Below are 16909 nucleotides of genomic sequence, written 5' to 3' on the forward strand. Positions count from 1 at the left end.
AAAAAAAAAAAGAAAAAACAACTGGCTTCAATTATGAGTCGACGGAGCCCCGCTTAGCGGGGCTCCTACTTCTGGGTGGTTCACAAAAAATAACCACGATGGCTAAGGCGGTAGCTATGCTGTGCTACGCTCCCGCCTTACGGCCGTTCCCAATATTCAATCTATCTCTGGTTTGACATACAACCGATCGCAGCTAACATTGAATTGACATAAAATATATGTCTCTAATGCCTAATGTGAGCTATTCCTATCTCTAGTAGGGCAAAACCAGAGATAGATAAAATATTGGGAACGGCCGTTAGCCATCTAACCTAACCCAATCAAGTCGTATTGGGCCAACATTGCTATTAATTATTTAAGAATCATTAATAAATTTATTAACCTATACAATTACAATACAGTAGTGAATTTTGATAATTTTTCTTAATTTTTATCAAGAAACTATGAATTATATAGTTTTGGAATGATGAAATCTTTCACCATCATAATTACCAAAAATCTTTGTCGCTAACACAGAAATAGATCAAGATATATCTGTAGTCACTAAAGAGTAAAGAGCGAGCGCAAAGGAGTGAGTGCGGCGTTAGATGAGGAGGCACTAACATGTTTTTGAGTAAAACAAAGAAACAAAAAGAAAATAGAGTTAGTTTAAAAATATTTTAGTTGCACGATTTGTCAATTTGTAGACTTGTTTTGATAATACAAATTGATTTTATTGTGGTGCACCTTTCGATATCGTTTTTAGATATTGCGTTGTAAGATTGTCCAATTTAGAGTGCAAATTAGTATTTTTGATAAACAATTTAAATTTTAGTTTTACAAATAATATATCCGATGTACGAGCCATATTTTTGGTGTGGATTCGGTTATAAAGGTCGTCTCGTTTTGTATGATGTTTAAGTTTTTTTTTAAGGACATGGTCAGTTAATCAATTGTTTTGTTTGATCAGCATTAGTTTTTCTGGTATGCATTCATCCGTTTTCGAACTACACGCTCAGGATAAGTAAAAATTTAAAAAAACTTTATTTTAAATATGTAGGTATTCCTTTCTAATTCTGTTTGCAGCGACAAAATATTGTTTTTAGTAAAGCCTCAGCTGATGCTGGTAAGTCGTCTTTTGTTCTTAGCGTATTACCTTCATTTTTCCACCTTCACTCTTGAGGGATTCCCGATGATTCATGATGTTTTTTATACAAATAACTAAGCTGGTAAACAAGAGTATGGTCTAACTGATGTAAAATGGTAACCATAATGCCTATGCGACGTCTGCAGCACCAGGGGTGCTAGAGATGCGTTGCCACTTTAAGGGGTGAGGGGATGGGTGAGGGGATGAGGGATGTAGGGTTCGGTGAGTGAGGCCCTCTCACTCACTGAACGAAGAAGCTCGAAAGCTATTATTCAAACAGAAATAGAAAGGAATATTTAAAAATAAAGCTTTTTTTAACCGACTTCCAAAAAACGAGGAGGTTATATATTCGGCTGTGGATATTTTTTATTTTATTTATTTTTTTTAATTTTCGACGTAACGCCAATCGACTTGACATCGTTGCAGGGCTTCCAGAACAGCCCAGGTCTCAACGGAGTCAAAAGCCTTCTCATAGTTCACAAAGGCAAGGCACAATGGCTGCCTGTACTCATGTGACTTTTGTACAACTTGCCTTAAGGTGTGAATATGGTCTATGGTGCTAAAGCCTCTGCGAAACCCAGCCTGCTCCGGTGGCTGGCATTCGTCAAGTTTATTGGATAGGCGATTCGTAATGATCCTAGAAAACAACTTATATATCGACGGGTGCAAAGTAAAAAGAGTCATCTACAAAACAGCAACTTTTCAGGAGAGCGCATAATAGGAAAAAATGCTCCCATTTTGTCAATTTCCGATCAAATTTATTGAAATTTTCATCATTGTTTCATTATTTATTAATGAATCCACATGTATATTTAATTTCTTCTAATTATGTTTAATTTACGAGATATTGTAGTTGTCTGCATCTACATTGCGCTTGAAAATATGACAACTGAGTTAACTACCACTTGGTCGTTTCTACGTGGGAATTAAAAATTATATTTATTAAAGTATTTTTACCGATTACTAGTACGATTATCAGTAACTACGTAAAGTGTAACACTTTATATTATTAAAATTATTATTAAAAGTAAGTTATATTGTTAAAATATGTAGTTAAACGTTTTACATCTTAAACACACCAAGTTCAGAACATAATTGCGTAGATATCTTTTTCTACGTTGTCGATTCGGTGCAAGGTACACGATTTAGAAGGAAGTTAAAATATGAAATACTAGCTTTTGCTCGCGACTTCGCTCGCGTGGAATTTAAAAATCGCGTAAATTGCAAATATTCCCGTAAGCTCCCTTAGAAACATGATGTTTTTCCAAGACCAAAAGTAGCCTATGTTACTTTTCATCCTTTCAATTAAGTTTATGCCAAAAAACAATACGATTTGTTTCTTCGTTAGAGCGTGAAGGAAGGACAAACAAACAAATAAATAAATAAACATACTTTCCCATTTATAATATTAGTATGGATATACTTAGGAATCATTCATTTACTTTCGTAAAAATCGTATTTTCTCACAACAAAAATGAAATTCTGTGTCAATACTTTAATTATTTTAAACTAATTTAAAAATTATTCAGTATCATTATCAGTACAGGAACTATGTTGTAAATTATTATAATTTAGGCAGAGGCTTATTAAGTCTTTGTACTTGGCACTTGTAAGCATGATGGGTTCATTATAACATCATAAGCATCGCCGGACGTTTTACACCATCGGAGGGGTGCATACGATTCTTCAGAACACAAAACAACGATTTCTCAATTGCTTCTCGTGATCACAGAGATCCCAAAACCGGTCAAAGATAAGTTAATAGAAAAACTTCGCGAGAACTTGCAAATGCCGGGATATGATGTTACGCTGGTTGCAATTTACCATTTCTGGACTGATGTAATTGTTTACCTAAATTTTGTCGTAATTTACGTCTCGTATCAATACACGTGTCTTTATTTCTCAATCGCCTTTTCTTTAGGTCAATATTTAACTGACGTCTTTTTCTACCGTTTAACGAGGAAGGCGTAGAACATTCACTTGATGCCTCCACTGCCGAAGAAGTATCAATGGTGTTGTCTATAGAAGATTTAAAGTTTGAGAGGGACAATATACTAGATGGCCCTCAAACAGGCCATTAATAAACTCAAGCAGGTCATAGATTATATGAGATCAAAGTATCTGTTTAATAAAAAAGAATATATAATATTTTGATCTAATACTGATAATGGACGCGGCGGACTTGAAGTGATGAACTGTATTCTGAGGGTGTTGGCGTATTTGTTAATTTGCTGAGATCGACAAATTTTCAAAATCATTTTATATTTCAGACTGAGAGTGAACTGGTGTGACTGGCCTAGAGTATTCAGATCATGGGGACTTATCTTACAAAGTTAACTTATATTCATTTGTCTTCATCGGTGACACATCAAGGTTTTCTATAAGATGTTCAATAATTTCATCGGGCAACACAGTATTTTGCTCGATAAATCTATCACTTATGTTCTGGAAACTTTCAACTTCTTTAAAAAGTCGTTTTGGACTTTCTGAACATGAAAAAACAGTAAAAAATAACAGTAACAAATTAGAAGTCAATTAATATAGCTAACAATAAGAATTAACATAAATAGGTACTCATAAACATAATAAACAATACTAATTTGCAAAAGTAAATTGAGACATCTAAATCACAATCACAACGTAGAAAAAGCTATATGGCAGATAGCCGCTTATGCCGCATAACATGACCCCCGCGCGTCCCGCGTATAGACGACCAGCAGTAGTTATCCGCATTTACATCGTGCAATTTCACAAAACAAGAGTAGATGTCTTCTTTTACGTGACAAAAGTACCAAAAATAAGGTGATATTTGAATTTTTGTTTTTGGTATGTTGTAGAACATAATATTTTAAGCTAGTTTCTACAAAAAAACGAAAAACTCAAAATTGCAGATGACTTTTTTTACTTTGCACCCGTCGATATGTGACTCAAAAGCGAGATGGGTCTATAATTTTTAAGAAGGGTGTTATCGCCCTTCTTAAAAAAGAGAACCACCTCGCTTTTAAGCCACTCTTCGGGGGAAACTCCCCGTTGAAGGACAAAATTAAAGACTTTACGAAGCTCTCTCAAGACGGGTTCGCCTCCCGCTCTGAGAAGTTCGATCGTAATTCCGTCCCTCCCCGGAGCCTTTCCTCCTTTAAGTTGTTTCAGAGCCAATCCAATTTCGCCTATACTGACGTCAGGAAGCTCTCCAGAAAAACTACCGCGCGCGTTGTGAAAATTCAAATACGGCTCAATTGGGCCGTCTGTTGTTTAGTCTGCATCGAGCGCAGTCACGAACGTGCCACGTCTTGTCTTACCTAAATAAATTGAAAATGACGTCGTGCGAGTATCGAAAATGTACCAATTATGACTCGAAAGTAAACTAAACATATGGAATCTCTTACCACATGTCTAGATTGCAATAAATACCTCGATTATTTACATTTTCAATTATTTTTTCAAACAATCTGGAAAAAAACGAATCGTCATAGCTCAGGCGAAGAAAGAGACAGCGATACGATTCGACGTTTAAAAATAGAACTGTCTCTTTTATGTAAATGGTTTTTCACGTTTTTCATATCTTTTGTTTCACTTATCTGTCAAATTTGTCAATGTTTGCAATTTTGAATTTGAAACTTGTTCGAAAGAGATTTAAGCTGGAAAATAGTATATGAATGTAACATCTACCTATAAGTGCAATATCATTGCGTAAAATATTTTGTCACGGCGCCCTACTTTACCTAGCTATTAGAAAAAGGTACATAAATTAATACCTTTAATGATTTAAATATAGTTTGGTTAAGCAGGTAAATAGTAATTAACAAATATTTAATCATCTACCCGCTTTACATAATTAATAAAATTTAATTTCATAATATTTGTGGTTTCGGATAACAATGGAGGATCGACTCACGGCGCCCCTCTTGCCTTTCCACGGCGCACCAGGGCGCCGCGGCGCACAGTTTGGGAACCCCTGCCCTATATACTAAATTTCATGAAAATCGTTGGAGCCGATTCCGAGATTCCAATTGTATATATTTTATATATTTACAAGAATTGCTCGTTTAAAGATATAAGATTATAAAGGTGGATTATAGCATTAGACCAGACTTTAACTATAACTGTAACTTTAACTACAATGCAAAATGTCAAATCTTTGGTTAAAGTTAAAAATGGACGCCATCATTCGCCATATTTAACCATAACCATAGAGCTCAACAAGGCTTTAAATGCACGTGGCGAAAAGAGGAACTAACGCTGTCATCATACAAAAATGCCATTTTTGACAGTTCTCCTTTACCAGCAGCAGGCGGGGCCCACGTTCTTATAAAGAATTGTCGGACCGGCAACATCTTCTGTCAAATTCTGTGGTCAAAGTTAAGGTTAAAGTTAAATTAGGCTTAACTATAACCATAACTTTGACCATAACTTTAACTTTAACCACGCCTCTGGTGCAACCCTACCTTAGTACGACTAGTACGATGCGCGATGGTGTATTTAACGTCTCTACTAATAGTTCCTCCATAAATCCTCTTTGGTCTCTACAAATTTTCAGCTCTATGCGAATTATTCCTAGGTCAAAAGATAAATTTTCCTGGGCTTTACTCAAGGTTTGGTTACTAATACTAGATAATACTTTTTGCTAACAGTGTGTATTGGAGGAATATTCCAGGTAACAGCTTATAGACAACAATGTCTATGTTATTTAATTTTGTAAAGATAAAAATGAAAAATTAAGGGACAATAATAAAACTGCATTTTTATTAGAACAAAAATATTTTTTGATCGATAACATAACTAACTAAAACATAGATAATTACATTATTAACATAATATTGCTACTAGCTAGGTACCTCAAAAGTCACAGGCCACAGGCCACACCAGATAAAATCGAAAATACGAATGTAGTTACTTAATGTAGGATCAGCTGCTCTGATATGAAAACAGAAAAAAATTTAAGAAAATCCTGTGTAAACGTATTGAGTATGAATAGTACCTACGGGTAAGGACTAAGGTAGTATTTTATACAAGATGTTAGTGTAAACACCGTTATCCTTGAAACCATCAAATGTGCTCGTCAAAATGAACAACTTTTTCTATGACAACAATGCTGGGAACTAATCACCCCTTTTGTAAAAATGGGACCAAATTGGAGTGAAACCTAATAGGTACAACAAAACAAACATTTCGAAAATCGGTTCACAAACGGCGGAGTACGTAATCGTTGAACATACAAAAAAAAATATCCACAGCCGAACATATAACCTCTTCGTTTTTTGGAAGTCGGTTAAAAAAATCCGTCTTCATATTCTTACAAATTGCCGATCCGGGCATCCGTATGGGTATGAAGACGGCATTTTTTTTGAGTTCCCAGCATGATTGTTCTCATAGAATAAGTTATTAATTTTGACGGGCTCATTTGATGGTTTCAAGGATAACGGAGTTTATACTAACACACTGTCACAGTATAGGGATATGTCATATTGCTATACTGTGACACTGTTTGTATTAACTAGTACATAATATTAAATTATTTAAATCATCATTTTAACTAATTAATATTACAGTAAGGAGCAGTAAGATATAGGTTCTGTTGTAGTAAGTATTTAATTTGGTCATTTTACACTACTAAGGGTGGGTTGCACCAACTTACTTTATAACTATAACTTTAACTTTAACCATAACAAAATGTCAAATGAACTGTCAAATCCCTAGTAAAATTAAATGGACGCTATATTTGACTATAACCTTAACCTTAACTATAACTACGCCTCTGGTGCAACCCACCCTAAACACAGCAGATAAGGTTGGCCTTAAATTTGCATTTACTGTGCATCACCTTAATCTACAAGTGGACGGTTTATCATAACATTTTGGACGGTTTCAAATAGATAGATTTCAAATAGATAAGTACAAAGTACTACCCAATCATAGAATATCATTGGTACTACCTATCAGAGAAGTTGCAGATTCATAGGCAGTTGGCGGGCCTACGTAAGTTGGTCGCGTTATGTCAAACCCAGCCGACAAAATAACACGACTAAAAATGTATTGCCGCGGCCGCACATGCGTCTATCGTTACGAAGCTTCGTGCTATGAGACGATACCATAATATCCTTTCATCTGTCACGAACTGTCAAACCATTTTCGAAAATACTTTTGAATAGTGTAATGCTAAGTACTCACATACGGTTTTGCTCGATAGTTTTACTCCGAATCGAAGGACATATTTGACATATTTAATTCCATCGAGCCGGCTCGAAGCGAGCCTTCGAGCTGTCAGTTTTTGCGGTCCACACGGTGGTTATTGCTCGATTTGGAGTAAAACTATCGAGTAAAACCGTATGTGAGTACTTAGCAGAGTAAGACGCCCATTTTGGGCGCTTGACAGACGAGTTATTATTAGTGTCTAAACACACTATGCCCAATTACCGCGGTCCGCCGCGGAAATTCGGCATGATTAGTGATTACGTCAGCAATGTCAAACGCATACAATATAACGCGACGGAATTTCGGCATGGTGTGTGTGGTAATTTAAAATACATTGCAGGCGGAATCAAGCCGATTCATCCGCCGCGGAAATTCGGCATACTGTGTTTACACGCAGATCGTTAAAATGGTATCGTCTCGAGCACGAAGCACTAATTGACTATTGACATAATCCGACCAAATGACGTAGGTTCATCTGTTCACGAATTAATTTCTTCGATGGTACAAACTAGCAAGTACACTTGAAGAAAATATGAAATGCTTAGCTGTTTGACTAGGTAGCTGGTAGGTACTTGACTAAATTAGATTTTCTGTGCGTATGGAAGTACACCAGATCATTAAATTATTAAATTATTTCGAATAAATTACGAGGATGAGCTTACTGATTATTATAAAAACTTAATAGTATTACATAACTTGCAAGTTTCAAGCATTCAATTTAAATACGAAATCAGTTGATGCCCGAAACTGTTGTGCAAGAATTCGATTATCGCGTGGAAACCGTACACTTTTTCGGGATAAAAAGTATCCTATGTCCTTTCTCGGGACTCAAAGTATCTCTTTATAACATTTTATAATAATCTGTTTAGCTGTATAAGCGTAAAGAGGTAAGAGGGTGTCCACAAGTTACGTGAGGTCATGGGCGTACCGAGGGGGGGGGGGGGGGGGGGGCTAGGCAAATCTCACGTAATTTTTTTCTCACCAAAATAGTACTATTTTGGTCCGATTTATCGTTATACGTTTATTAAGCGTAATCGTTAAACGATTAAGATCATTCACAAATTCGTTCGAAAGAAAATCTACTGACTGTCAAACCAAACGTTTACGTAAGAAACCTACATTTTGAAAAGTTTCACGTGAGATTTGTGGTGGGGGAGAGGGGGGTTGAATAAAATCTCACGAAGTGGGGGTAAAAAAACACCTCACCTAATTTGTGGACAGTGGACACCCCCTAACAGGCGGACAGACCCACTTTCGCCATTTTTCCCAAGCTTTCGCAATTATAATATGTTGTTATCTTTGTTGTGCTGTAGTTTATATCGCAGGAACCCATACACTTTGTATGTCTTGCGTGGTTAGTCAGTGGTGGTGGAAGTGGGTACGGCGGCCTCGTCTCTGGTGGCCAGCAGCGCACGTAACGCCATGACCTCTTGCCTCAACACGTTGATGTGGGCTCGCAGGGACGCGTTCTCCTGTTCTAGGAGACATGCGCGCCAGGCGATCTGAAAATTAAAGTGGAAATTACATCTATCATCTATGCCAAATAACCAAAAAATCATTCCAGTAGTTATCGTGAGATTAGCGCGTTCAAAACACTTTCTTCCTTTTTTCCACATTTTCCTCTGAATATTTGCACGGTCCACTGGTCGCGGCGTGATTAGATGTTTTAAAAGTAAAGTCTAAAGCCTTCCTCGATAAATGGACTATCCATTTATCGAGGAAGTAGAGTAGAGGAGAAGAACCAACATAAAATTGTTCAATTAAACTGTAGTAAGTATTTAATATGGCATATTAGTGCTTCAAACAAACTTTTCAATAAGTTCAGCGGGGCTAAAATGGTCGCTTTGAAGAATCATATTATGAATCATGTTAAGATTCATTTTTTTAAAAATCGCAAAATGCAAGTCTGCTTGCAATTCATATTTACTAATTCGAACTAATTTGACATTTGTCAGTTTGACAGTTTTGACAATTCATTTGCTGAATTGATTGAGAGGAATTGCTAAATGTGACCATTTTAGCCCCGCAGTTCATCGTTTGTTCTGTCTTAGAGAAAACTTAATTTTAGACAGCTAGCAAATAACAGTGGTCTACTTGGGTCTACCTGGTCTTCTCGTCTGTCTAAGAGCAAACGTAGCAGCTTGATCTACATAAGAGCTTATTCCACCTTACTAAATTTAGACGTCTAAATTGATTCAGTAACTAAATTTAGTCAAGTATAATAGCGTTTAGACAGTTACGATCCTAATTAGCGTACTAAATGGGAAGAAGTGTGGCTTCTGATTGGTGGAATCAGAAGCTTCTAATTAATTATTAGTCTTCTTTTTAGGATCCTAATTAGAACGTCAACCTAGTAAGGTGGAATAAGCCCTAGTTGTGCCTACGTCTACCTGGTCTTCTCTCATCCGGCGAGCGTCCCTGGACTTCTTGGCGGCCTGGTTGTTCCTGCGCCGTCTCTCAAAGTACTTCTCGTCTTTCAGCTCAGCCGGTATCGGTCTCTTCTCCCCCCGTCTTCGACCCTCGCTGTCTATCGGCAGCGGCACTGTTGGTGATGCTGGAAACATGAAAGTATGTTAAACGAATCAAGTAGAAGGCAACGGTGCTTTAAAAAGTTGATACTCGTGTAGCACGCGGAGACTGCCGCGGCAAAGCTATCGCATAACATTTTTTATCAACTTATACAGCTGTGCCGGTCGGAATGGGTTGCTTAGGTTTATATTTGTAACGGAATTTCTGGATTCGGTCGCCGCGCTCAAAGCCCGTAATATAATTTTATTAAGCGCTATGCAAGAGCTATATTGACAAACTGCTCTTCCGAAGTTTGCAAGCGCATCGTCGATATTATATTAGCAGTGTACTGTGTAAAATGTTACTATCATAGTAAACACGAATGTTAAATAACGAAACCTGTCAAGCTAAAATAGAATACATCAAGTCGCTGAGGCTGCAGCAGCTGCTCAAAAGTCATACCCTCCTCCTGGCGCAGTAAAGTACAAATTTCTCATGTTTGGAAGTTTGGCATTTGGAGTTTGGAGTACAGATAGTATAGTTAATAGAAAATGGCTTGGCTTTTCAGTTAAAACTACTTACTGGGCGTACATCCTGGTAGGTGCTGGCAGTAGGGCGGGAGACACGGCGGCGGCAGCGCTGACAGCAGCGGCAGCATGCTGCGACCATCTACAAACATAACATCTGTTTTAATTAAAAAAAAAGGTTGATTTTCTTTTAAGAAAGCCTTTTAAGGCTTTTACTTACTGTAAGGAAATACGTAACTATGTTGGCGATAAAAAAGTGACAGTTTTTTCTGGGAGCTGGTCCTCGGACAAATCCCCAAGTATTTGCCGTATAGTACTTATCAATTATTTATGTCTGTCTGGTACCGAGAGGCACCATATCACCATACCGGAGAAATACCACGGGCTCGCAGAAAACCGGCGTGAAACAGCGCTTGCGCTGTGTTTCGCCGAGTGAGTGAGTTTACCGGAGGCCCAATCCCCTACCCTATTCCCTTCCCTACCCTCCACTATTCCCTTCCCTTCCCATCCCTACCCTCCCCATACCTATTAACCTATTCCCTCTTAAAAGGCCGGCAACGCACCTACAGCTCTTCTGATGCTGCGAGTGTCCATGGGCGACGGAAGTTGCTTTCCATCAGGTGACCCGTTTGCTCGTTTGCCCCCTTATTTCGTAAAAAAATATATCATAAACCCTTTTGGCATAGGAAATCTGATGGCACGGGCCGCACGGTGGGGGTTAGAAAGGTTCGACCTCACATGGCCATTGCATCTTAGGGCCTTGTTACACCCACCGAGTAGAGTGGCCAGACTTTATTTTCCTGTTCTGAGGGCCAGACAGTCCTCTCGGCCAGTCAAATGTTTCGAAAGCACTGCCTCGCCGCTCTACTCGGTAGGTGTAGGCCCTTAGGGCCAGGCCTCGTCTATAAAATGGTTCATGAACGCCAGTATCCCTATAAGTCATCTATATGAACTATATAATATAACTTACGTCTCCGTGATCTAGTGGTATAGAGCGCGGCTCTTGACTCTGAGGTCGTGGGTTCGATTCCCGCGTTGGAGACATGTTATTTCCAAGTTTGGTTAGGACAATGCAGGCTGATCACCTGATTGTTGGACAAGTACGAGTAAGATGATCCATGCGTCGGATGGGCATGTAAAAAGTCGGTCCTGCGCCTGATCTCTCGCCGGTCGTGTGGGTCTTCCGTCCTACTGGGTTATGAGAGTAAAGGAATAGAGAGTGCTATTGTGTACTGCGCACACACTTGGGCACTATAAAATTACTCCTGCTTAGCTGGCCTGGTTTCAGTGAAACCGGCCACCGTCACCGAAACCGGTGTGGGAGCTATTTATTCTATTTGAACTGTAAGATTAATATTAGTATCGTTGTATGTTTGCTCAGGTAACTTAGTAACTTGCACAGCAATCAGTGCGTCAAATGATGTACAAATAACAAGGTGTAATCCCTGCGCCCTGCGCCCTCGACGCCCCGATCAGAGGGCCACGTCAGGGCAGTAATGACACGTAACGCCAGGTGCATGTTCAGTACACATACGAACACAAGTGCGTTATTTTTTTTAAAAGAAGCAAGAACTTTCGTTGTCGTTTTTCTCAAATAACTAGATATATGGCCTATGGGTTTATTTGCCATAGCAGGTACAGTGCTCCCAAAGTGATAATGCGCATAAAAGTTTTCGAAATTTTTCGGTCGATCGTATTTCCCGAGCGACGGTAGACGATATTGCATTGTCTAATAACTAATTGCATTGCGTTTAAGATACATGTATTAGTCAAAGTTTTTTTGGGGCTGCCACGCCAACTCAAAACGGGACGGAATTCTACAGTTTATAAAATTTCCTTAAATTTTCTTTGATTCAATTCAATATAAAAGCTGACTCTACCATGTAGAGTTTTTTCATTTTCTGAGCTGGTTTTAAAAACAGTTTAAACAATTTATTGCTTGGGCAAAGTTTTTTTTAAACGTGGAAGTTTTGTTTACCTGTTTTAATCTATTTTATGGCGAATGTACCGTTATAAATAAATGAGTGTGGTTGTGTGATCGGCCGCGTGTCGCGCGACCCTCTAAACGTTTGGGCAAACCGACTTAACGCGACAATATTTGCTTATTACGATACATTAATAGCCAATATTTGCTTAAAATATGTGATCGAATATATTCATCTGAAATAATTCCGGTAAGTACATAAAAAATTGTTGAGTTTCTTCTGCTCTGATCATAAAGTAAATATACCTAGCGGAATAGAGAAACAAAGGCTGAGCAAGAGGGATGTGACTATCAGTAACATTGCGTAGTAAAAAGAGACGTGTGATACATGACAGCAGCACTCTTTTTTTGACGTCCAGTCGGCACGTGCCACACGTTGACAATTTAATCTCATAGAAATCATGTTCAATCATGCTTGTGTAAGTGTACATACGTACACATATTTTTACACACAGATGAAACCAATTTCGGTTTCATTTGACAGCTCGAGATTGTTGCTCTATTCCGCTAGGTATATTAACTTTATGGCTCTGATAAGTATGAAGCCAATAAAACAGATTCTTTGAAATTGAAAAATGTAACCTCTCCAGTGTTTGCAGCAAACACTAACAAGTAAACAACGAGAAACTTGCAAGTCACAACTCGCAAGCTTCTTCGACACACTAAGCATAGAGCTAATAAAATACAACTTTTTAACCACTCTGCTGAAACGTGCATGATCACCTTGATCGTGGGAATTGCAGACACAATAGTATTCAATTTTTATGCGGCAACCGGGTGCCGCTTGGGAGTTGATGGGTTAAATATTATCTTTTGAGTACTTTAAAGAATCCAAACGAAGGCCTTCTTTTCATATACTTATAGAAAGTACATAAAGAAGAATCACGAAATGCCACTATTAAATGACCATAAACAAAAGACGAAACATTAGTATAACGAGCCACAGACAACTTACAGGTGCTATTATATCAGCATTAGCCGATATAATTGTTTCCCTGAGAACTGAACACGTGAAACAACCCTTCCCGGCTGGTGAGAATAGTTACGCCTACGTAAAGTTTGTTTAACGCATCGTTTTTGAGGATGAGGTGGCATTTTTATTTCATTTTAAAAAGTAAGCCAGGAAGGTGTTTTCATAGGTAAAGTCCTCTTTGGCTTGCTTTTTGATACTATTTTATTGCTGTTCATGAAATGATTTAGACGTTCCGGGACATCAGATCGGTCTTTCTTTGTTATTCTATGCACCGCAAGTAGAATTAACTAACGACTGTCGAGCAAAACGAGAATATAAAATACGTACGGTAGGTCAAACTATGTAGGTCTCCGCCCACGGGGCCATCTGCCTAGGAATCGACTTCTCTGATAGTAGATACCTTAGTTAAATACAATATATAAGTATATTGTTTGGGGGAAAAGTTTCTTCGCATTTTATATAAAAATTAAAAATATTTTTTTATAAAGTTTTTCTACAATAATTGACTATATTGCCATTTTGTTTATAGGTATAACTTTTGACATCTTGTTGGTAGAAATATGATCCCATTGTTATAAAAATTTTGGGGCTTCTGATGAAAAAACTGCGACAAGTGGTTTTGGCAGTCCTCTTGTGATGTCAACCTGACACTGCCTAAGGAATTCTGCATCGACCGAAACAGGTGGAAATCTGAAGAAGCAAGGTCAGGACTATACGGCTGACAGCATTGTCACGTTGGATAGCAATTGCTATCCGCTGTGCCAGGTAGCTCCCAGCTCTGGGGTCTCGGGTGGCTTCAATAAGCTTCTTAGATATCTGTCTAAAAAGCTTATGTGCCCCCGGACCCCATGCGCCTAGGGTTTCTACCCCAAACGGTTCAAATATGAGATCTCCGCTGAGGTTCTCATATTTGTGCCGCTTCAGGTTTGCCTATCATTAAAATTAAAACTTTTTAATTATACCAAAATCAGCCAGATACAATTTGTATAGCCCTTGAGATTTTATGACAAATTCATACATACTATAATGCTAAAAGACTTTTTCCCCAACCTATTAATTAAGAATCTTCTATAGCACCGTCAGTACTTTACAACATTAATCATCATCAGTAACTCCTATAAAGTTTGATGTTGGAGAGCCTGCATTCTTCCTCTCGACTGGACCGGCTAGGCCAGATGACGGATCGAACGGAAATCAAAGAGGGTAGCTTGAATAACGCTGTTGTTAATCGGCTTTTTTGTTTTGCCGATTGCCGGCGTTTTGCCGGCGGGACGACTAAGTGGTTGTAGCTCCGCAGCAGACGCAGCGCTGCGAGCGCACCGCTGTGCTGCGCGCCGCACGCCGCACGTCACACCCTCGTACATACCCGGCGGGACGACGAAGTGGTTGTAGCTCCGCAGCAGACGCAGCGCTGCGAGCGCACCGCTGTGCTGCGCGCCGCACGTCTCACCCTCGTACATACCCGGCGGGACGACGAAGTGGTTGTAGCTCCGCAGCAGACGCAGCGCTGCGAGCGCACCGCTGTGCTGCGCGCCGCACGTCTCACCCTCGTACATACCCGGCGGGACGACGAAGTGGTTGTAGCTCCGCAGCAGACGCAGCGCTGCGAGCGCACCGCTGTGCTGCGCGCCGCACGTCTCACCCTCGTACATACCCGGCGGGACGACGAAGTGGTTGTAGCTCCGCAGCAGACGCAGCGCTGCGAGCGCACCGCTGTGCTGCGCGCCGCACGCCGCACGTCACACCCTCGTACATACCCGGCGGGACGACGAAGTGGTTGTAGCTCCGCAGCAGACGCAGCGCTGCGAGCGCACCGCTGTGCTGCGCGCCGCACGTCTCACCCTCGTACATACCCGGCGGGACGACGAAGTGGTTGTAGCTCCGCAGCAGACGCAGCGCTGCGAGCGCACCGCTGTGCTGCGCGCCGCACGTCTCACCCTCGTACATACCCGGCGGGACGACGAAGTGGTTGTAGCTCCGCAGCAGACGCAGCGCTGCGAGCGCACCGCTGTGCTGCGCGCCGCACGTCACACCCTCGTACATACCCGGCGGGACGACGAAGTGGTTGTAGCTCCTCAGCAGACGCAGCGCTGCGAGCGCACCGCTGTGCTGCGCGCCGCACGTCTCACCCTCGTACATACCCGGCGGGACGACGAAGTGGTTGTAGCTCCGCAGCAGACGCAGCGCTGCGAGCGCACCGCTGTGCTGCGCGCCGCACGTCTCACCCTCGTACATACCCGGCGGGACGACGAAGTGGTTGTAGCTCCGCAGCAGACGCAGCGCTGCGAGCGCACCGCTGTGCTGCGCGCCGCACGTCTCACCCTCGTACATACCCGGCGGGACGACGAAGTGGTTGTAGCTCCGCAGCAGACGCAGCGCTGCGAGCGCACCGCTGTGCTGCGCGCCGCACGTCTCACCCTCGTACATACCCGGCGGGACGACGAAGTGGTTGTAGCTCCGCAGCAGACGCAGCGCTGCGAGCGCACCGCTGTGCTGCGCGCCGCACGTCACACCCTCGTACAGAACAGTCGGATCCATGGAAGTGGTCTTACAACACTCTTATTGTCTCTTTATTCATAAGCAAAATTTCAAATTTATTTTTGTAAATTATGTATTTTTCAATCTAAGTTCAAAATTTCTTGACCAATGGTGCAGAAACTGAGGGAAAAATATGTAATATGTAATCTTTCATTCTATTATTCCTCTACTATTTGTTTTGTACATGATTGTGTTGATAAATTGATGGCCTTTTAATGCGACGCCTAGACCGTTATACATCATATTATTATAATGTACCTTAGGTAGGGATATTAAAAATGTTATTATTCTTAATATTTTTGCACTGTGCACGTCCAATTTTCAACAGCTGTAATCAAACATCCCAGTTTCCCCCTAAGAAATTCGTAGCGCGCTACGAAACTCGTGTGGACGCACCTTGATGATTTTTTTTAAATAATTTAAGGTATCTACATAATAATTTAAATTATTTAATATAATCTATTTTGCCCTGGAGTAAAATATTGATCTCAAAATACGTAATCTCCAATTGCATTCAAAACATACAAAAGTCTAAAAACCTCTATCGCGTCTTTTGCATCGAGTAAGCAAACACAACAAGAGAGTTTTGGAAATATTTTCGGTTAATTTCAAGACTTAGCAAACGAGTACTAAAAAACTCAAGAAAGAGAAATAAGAAAATCACTTTTCACACTCCGATCAACAACGCGGCGTTTTCAAAACGGTCGCGGGCGTATACTGAAAAAAAAAGGAAAACTTATATAACTTTCCACGGCCCGTGATTGGTCGATGGCGTAACCGTTAGGTAATGCCGCGGGCCGCTATTGGTCGGCCGACCCCGCCTTTTTCAGTCAGCCTCTTATGACACACGCTGTAACAGCGCGCGGTTAATACTTAATGAAGAGTCATTAGCTACCTCGAGCCTCCACGATTGACTAGGAATTATCGTTATTATTGGATATTCTGCTTGAGGGTTCCGTATGAAATAAAAAATCCACATAATATTGCATAAAGACGGACTTGTGCACGGTTGCTAAAGGTTGATTTAGGAATTTAAATAGTATCGTAATTGGTAGCGTAAG

At 40.3% G+C, this 16909-nt stretch overlaps 1 protein-coding gene across 1 annotated transcript; it reads right to left on the bottom strand.

Moving 5' to 3' along the window:
• Positions 1–8617: 8617 nt before the first annotated feature.
• Positions 8618–15848, bottom strand: LOC121725376 (nuclear factor interleukin-3-regulated protein-like). The gene is made up of 4 exons (XM_042112267.1): positions 15740–15848; positions 10409–10495; positions 9709–9860; positions 8618–8820 (listed from the first exon to the last, which is right to left on the bottom strand). Exons 1-4 carry the CDS (start codon positions 15846–15848, stop codon positions 8674–8676), a joined length of 495 nt encoding a protein of 164 aa, XP_041968201.1. The 3' UTR covers positions 8618–8673.
• Between the last annotated feature and the right edge of the window lie 1061 nt (positions 15849–16909).

The sequence above is a fragment of the Aricia agestis genome, chromosome 3, assembly GCF_905147365.1.
Source record: "Aricia agestis chromosome 3, ilAriAges1.1, whole genome shotgun sequence".
NCBI classification, from domain to species: domain Eukaryota; kingdom Metazoa; phylum Arthropoda; class Insecta; order Lepidoptera; family Lycaenidae; genus Aricia; species Aricia agestis.

Excerpts from the sequence above, each read along its gene's own strand:
- LOC121725376 (XM_042112267.1), bottom strand. The coding sequence starts at position 15,848 with ATGGATCCGACTGTTCTGTACGAGGGTGTGACGTGCGGCGCGCAGCAC. Across the intron at positions 9,861-10,408 it reads CCTACCAGGATGTACGCCCA|TGCCGCTGCCGATAGACAGC; the intron begins GTAAGTAGTTTT and ends CATCACCAACAG. Across the intron at positions 8,821-9,708 it reads GCCGGATGAGAGAAGACCAG|ATCGCCTGGCGCGCATGTCT; the intron begins GTAGACGTAGGC and ends TTTAATTTTCAG.